The following is a 6,590-nucleotide window of genomic DNA, read 5'->3' as shown; positions in this document are numbered from 1 at the left end:
GCGCCTCTGTGACATAATTTTTCTCTCCCTTTAAATTAGCATCATATTTAAGTTTATTAAAATATTTGTGGATACAAAAATATGGTATTAAAATTTTATTAAGTATTAATATTTTGGATTAAAGAAAAAATAGGTTTTGAAGGGGCCCCAAAACCCTTTACAGAATGATTCTAAGAGGATTAGAATCAGAAAGCAACTTCCAAAACAAAATGGGTTGCAAGGATAGGCATAGAAATTGGTAGCCAAAGAGACAGCAAAAGCCCAGTCGGGCACAAAAAGACTGCAGAGAGACCAAACCTAGACACAGAAAGAACCAGCAACAAAAAACAATCCAATTACATTAGGCTTCTGAGGGTCTCAATGACCTCAGTCTCTAGGGAATTCATGGTGTCAGCAGTAGTCTGCATAGCGTTATGATCCAAGTTCTGAAAGGCCACCTTCTTCTTCATGTTCCCCTGAGTCCTTTTGCAGGGTCCTTCACCACTTTGAGCCACCTCAACTTCCTCACTAATAACAGCAACAACCTTATCCAGTTGGTTCAGGATTTTCACCATGGTATTCATAACCATTGCAGATAGTTTAACAATTTTATGACTGCTAACCATAATGGTCTTGAGGGTGTCCTAGATTTTTTTGTAGCCATCCTCAACCCGGTTGATGTGTTCCTCCAGATTTTTCTTAAGTTGGTCAACCCCTTCCCCTATTTTCTTGATACAGTCCATGGCTGAATTATTCTCATCCTCAGTCCATTTCCCATCATTTTGCAGACCAAGAGAAGAGCCAGTAGGGAGGGAATCCATTTTTTCTACCCAAAGCTCTTTGGTTAATCTGGATCTCTTTGAGTTCATGAAATAGCCACTTGAACAAAATGAAGGTGTTGATTGCATGATCACGAGCTAAACCCAACACATTTTCATAATCCTCCCTCTTATCATTTAGCTCATCACTTTTAGGATTAAGGTCAGCAATACTAGCCACACCCATATTACCAGTCTCCTTAAAGGAAAGAGGAGAGGTCGTGATACTAGGGTTCTTATCATCATCAGCCTTCTTAGAAGAAGAGGGGGAGCCAATCTCAGTTGAATTAGAGGAGGAGGACATAACAATGTTCTTATGACCAATTGAACCCTTCCTTGATTTGGGTTTAGAGCTTGAAGGAGTTTCCACTTTAGCTTTTTTAAGGAGAGGTGTAGCCTCCTCAGACCTAGACCCAGAATTGTCATTCTCAGAGTCTCCCTCACTAGTCTCATCATTCTCAGAAGAAATATGGATAAAATCCTCAGGGGGGGGAAGAGCACAAAAATGTGCATCAATAAGAACCAACAAGCCTTCATGCACAATAGGAAATTTAGTAGGGTTCTTACGGTGGTCGCTGAAATTAGCCCTAAGGGCAGACATGAGGTAGAATGGGAAAGACACTTTCACTCCATGGCATAAATGATTTAGAATAACAAAATGGTGGCCATACACCCTAGTATATTGACCATCCAAAGTAAGATAACTCATAATTACCTTGAAAAGCTTTTTCCAGAAAGGTTTGGTGACCGCAATATCATAGTAGCTAGTCGTCTTCTTGACAGTTTTAGCTTGCTCCTTCTCCTCCTTATGGAAACCCTGCATAGCTTGCTTTGTGTACACCCTATCTCTATAATACTTCTTTCCATCCATAGATAACCCAGTGACCTGAGCAATAAGGGCTTCATCTACCAGGACCCTCCGATCATGAAGAATAATCGAGCCATCCTTCCAGTTTTTAGCAAAATACCTGGTAACATCTTGATTTCACCCTTGAAGCCTCTCAATGTAATTAGTAAACCCACCTTTCTTTAGAATGCGCCAAAGCTTCTTTTCATTCTTAAGCTGCACACAACTAGGCAGCTCAATTCTCTTTCTGGCACCACCCATTTTCTCAGGCTCTCTGTGATTCTCTATGCAATGAATTTCAAGAGTTAAGGAAATCCTCCATAAACTGTATGAAATCACCCACAAAGCATGCAAAATAAATTCGCATCGATTATTATGTCCTCTTTGGCCACCTATCTCAGAATGGAAGGTATTGGCAGTTCTAAAAATATGCAAAGTCATAATAGCACTAATAATCATTATCTTTACTCCACTGACTTCTCTCGTGGAGTAGATACATCGCAAGTTCAGAGTCCAACCTGGCACCATGGGTCCAACAAAGTTGGGTCTTACACGTCACTCCCCTGTTAGCAAGGAAGTCAACAAGAACATTGGATTTCCTATAAACATGAGCGAACATACATTTATCAAAGGTTTTAATAATGTCTTTGGCTTTTTTCATCCAAATATCAACATTCCAAGCCGGAGTAGAATTTCCTTTAAGGTAGTTGATAATGTTCTTAGAATCCCCCTCGACCCAAACAAGCTTACAATTGTTCTATTTTGCAAGTTTAAGACTTTGATATGACCCTATGGCTTCGACAACATCATTAGTTTGTTTACCAAGAGGGATAGCAATAGCAAAAATGAAGTTGTCATTGTGATCCCATATCACTCCACCACAACTAGCTTGACCCGGGTTCCCTTTAGTCGCGCCATCAAAATTAATTTTGACCCAACCTTGGGGAGGAAAGTTCCAACTAATGTTGTCCCGGAGGTTGACCTTAGGTGTAACCATATGATGACCAAGATTCTAGCCCTTGACAACATTGACTTCATACTCCTTAAGGATGCCACTGTGAGAGAGAATATTGGGGCTAACAACCGAGAGGTTATCAAAGATGGCTCTAGAAATTTTCTTGAAAACAATATTAGAAGGGAGATGGGTGTCCCTGAAGATGTGATTATTATGTTCTTTCCACAAGCCCCATGCCATATGAGGAAACACAAAAAGCCAAATCTTCTTTATGAAGGGATTTCTAGAGGGTGGATTCCATTGGTGGAAAAACTCCTTAACAGTTCCCGGTAAAGTCGAGCAAAGATCCAATTTTTGAAGCACCAGACTCCAAATCTCAGAGGTGTAAGAGCAATGTAAGAACATATGGTCCACGGATTCAGCCGCCTGCAAACACAAGTAGCATTTGTTTGGGATAGCAAAGCCCCTCTTAACAAGATTGTCACTATTTAAGATTTTATTAAGAGGAGCCAGAAGAACATATTGACCTTAGGAGAAAGGTTCTTAATCCAAACTTTAGAACACCAGGACACATAAGGTTCCTTACAAGCATCCACAGAAGCCACAAAAAACTTCCCATTGGGGTTGAATTTCCATATTAGTTCATCTTCCACACTTTCCTCCAAGCCAAAAGTATAAAGTATTAATGTTTGTGTAATTATATTTTACAATATGTACAAAAAAATACAATATCATATTATTTGTACATATTACAATAGGTTTTCAATATTAACAATATAATCTATATATATTATATAATTTATTGTTTTTAAAAAGATATAAAAATCATAGCTAAATGTAAAAAATTTCTATTTGAACCCTAGGTACACATTTAAGCATACCCACCCTCACTTCACCATAAAAACTAACTACAACTAAAAAAACATAAAGTTTACACTTATTAATGTGTTTTTTTTAGACTAATACGTTTCAACAACATGATAATTATTTCTATATAATATGATTTTACTACGTGTTAACAGATCATGGCACGATTAAATGAAGATGTTGATGTAATCACAAATTCGAGTGATTTATCTCAACATCAACTGACACCCCCAAGACCACAGGATGTTAATGCTTCAGCGTCGAACTCAAAATCTGTTGACTGGTTTGGAAACAATGAAAGTGATATTGAGTTGCTTGCAAATAACGTCATCACAAATTACCACGAGACCGTCGAAGAACTAAAGAGAACATGTGAAAAGGCGCACAACCTTCAAAACCAGGAAATTGAAATGGTTGAGGGGGCTATGCAGACGCTCAAAACAACCTACAAAGTACTTGAGACCTACTACAGATCGATCCAAGAAATGTGATACATAGAGTTTCATGGGATAAATGATTTGACTAGACCAAAGCATAACTTCAGTGAATTTGTTAATCATGTATGGCCCCTTGAATAGTATGATAATTGGAAATTGGAATATTTTTGTTGTACCTATCGATGTTGAATATGTGTAAATATGTAACCTTTGAGAAAATTGTAAAGAATTGCAGTGTATAATCAAGTTTCCAATTGGAATAACATAACTGCAATGTTAGTTTTCTTCCTTCTATGTATAGTGATTAGGAATTTACAATATCATTTAAAATACAAATAAAATACTTTATATTCCACATAAACTTCGAGGATAAAGTTCAAGGTTTACACTTCAACTGAGTGGGGCTATGCATACACTCTAAACGACCAACAACGTAGTCAACCAAAGTATAACATTTAGCTCACTGGATAGGAAATAGCTTTCTATAAGTTGGAAGTTTTTTGTAATAGGCTAAAAGGATATCGACCAACAAACGTCATACAAACTGTCCCTCTTAGTGGTAAGTCTGCAAATTAGGTGATTACAACAATTTATCATTTTCATTCCATATTTATTTCTTTAATTTTCACTATATATCAACTTACAATAATGAAAAAGTGATGAGTACGATGTAAAGAATTTAACCTTGTGCAAAAAAATTTAATTTACGCTATGTAATTACACCATCAAATATTTTGCAAGAATTACCAAACAATGGAAATAATAACTACAAATGCAATCAAGCTTCTGGTAAACGGAACTATAGACCTATCCCCATGCATCCAAGTATTCTTCATATCAAAATTTGGGAGCAACCCTAAACAATCTACACGATTTAGACTAGAGATTTCTGATGGTGCACACAAGCACAAAGCAATGTTGCCCAAGAAGTATAACGATTATATACTCTTCGGAGAGATCACAGTTGGATCCATAATAAATTTATCAGAGTACAGTTGTCCCAAGTCAAGTAAGACATGGTAAGGAGCTAATTATGAGAGATCATGGTCGGATCCATAATAAAGTTATCAAAGTACAGCTATCCCAAGTCAAGTAAGACACGATAAGGAGCTAATTATGACTCTTTTTTTTAAAAGAAAAAAGAAAAAAAAAGAATGGCACTTATAGAATAAGAAAATGTAATGTTGATAGTTTGTTTCATTAAACATGTGCAGGTGGATTACAATTATAGGCCTAGAGATTGTATCTACGAGGAATGAAATCATCGGAGAACCAGTGTCCCTTGATGCAAACCAAGACTGGCAGGAGGAACAAACAACACCACTTACACCTACTTCGAATGTTTGATTAAATACCCTTCATAATTCTGGCACCCTCTCTCAAGAAAAGGTACTATTTGGAGTAAAGCAGCCTCAAAGTTCAAGTGGACTACCAAGAATAATTACGCCTATAAATAACTTGAATCCATTCCAAACAAGGTGGACCATCAAAGGTCGTGTGACTATAAAGAAATAAATCCATCAATACAATAATCAAGGAGGAAGTAGCCGTGTGTTTAGCTTCGACATGATAGATAGAGAAGGGACTGATACACGTGTATCGTGTTTTAATGATATGACAGACATTCATTATGGTAACATAAACATTGGAGCTACATACAATATTTTGGGTAGAGTTGTCAAGATAGCTAATAAAATTTATAACAAACTTAATAGTGGGATAGAAATAACTCTTGTGCATGAATCAATTGTAACCCTCTGTGAAGATGACCCTTCTATTCCAAGAAACCATTTCTCATTCATGCCTATTAATGAAATACTTGAGCAAAGTAATAATTCAATCATCGATGTTATTGGTGTTGTTATTTGCATAGAACCAAGCTCTACAATCAGAAGAAGAAATGGAACAGAGGTTATGAGGCATACCATAAAGCTACTGGATATGTCTCGAACAACAATAGAAGTTACACTAAGGGGACCACCATCTGAGAAAGAAGGTAGCCAGCTCCAACAAAAATATTACCTTCAAGAGACTACAATCCTTGTAATCAAGAGTGGACGTGTTTGCGAATATAATGGAAAAGTATTGAGCACATCAAGAAACACACACCTAATTCTAAACCCAGAGATACTTGAAGCTGAGAAATTGAGAACCGAGTTTGACCAAAATGTAAGTGACACGCACAAAAATTTGGTTAAGTATGTTGACTTACCTCCGCCAATTACACGAATGACAATCAGTGGCATCTGACGAGAAGCAGAGTGTATAGTTCAACCTCACCATTGCATACTAAAGGCAACAACCCTACACATTAAAATAGAATCATTCTGCTATCCAGCTTGATCCAATCAGATAAATGGAAAACAGTGCAAGAAATGATTGATTCAAAATAGATATTCAAATTGGTATTGTTCTAAATGTGACATGACACTGGTTGAATGTGCTTACGAATACATAGTTCAGATAAAATTAGAAGACCATACAGATACAATATGGGCTATAGAATTTGATGAAGGAGCAACACAACTACTGGGCATGCCTGCAAAAACCTTATATAAGCTACAATTCAACCCAGATGCAGAAAGCAGTACCGAGGAAGTAATAAGGTCTGTGTTAAACAAACAACACCTCTTCAACTTAACGTGCAAAAAAGAGAAATATAATAAAGAGGAACGATTGAAAGCTGC

At 36.9% G+C, this 6,590-nt stretch overlaps 1 protein-coding gene across 1 annotated transcript; it reads left to right on the top strand.

The window, feature by feature from the left end:
• Nucleotides 1-5,469: 5,469 nt before the first annotated feature.
• On the top strand, nucleotides 5,470-6,153 carry LOC131073082 (replication protein A 70 kDa DNA-binding subunit A-like). Its single transcript, XM_058009446.2, has one exon. The coding sequence runs from the start codon at nucleotides 5,470-5,472 to the stop codon at nucleotides 6,151-6,153; it is 684 nt and encodes a 227-aa protein (XP_057865429.2).
• The last annotated feature ends 437 nt before the right edge of the window (nucleotides 6,154-6,590 follow it).

This window comes from Cryptomeria japonica, chromosome 7 (genome assembly GCF_030272615.1).
Source record: "Cryptomeria japonica chromosome 7, Sugi_1.0, whole genome shotgun sequence".
In the NCBI taxonomy this organism is placed as follows: domain Eukaryota; kingdom Viridiplantae; phylum Streptophyta; class Pinopsida; order Cupressales; family Cupressaceae; genus Cryptomeria; species Cryptomeria japonica.
This window is presented reverse-complemented; position numbering and strand designations above follow the sequence as displayed.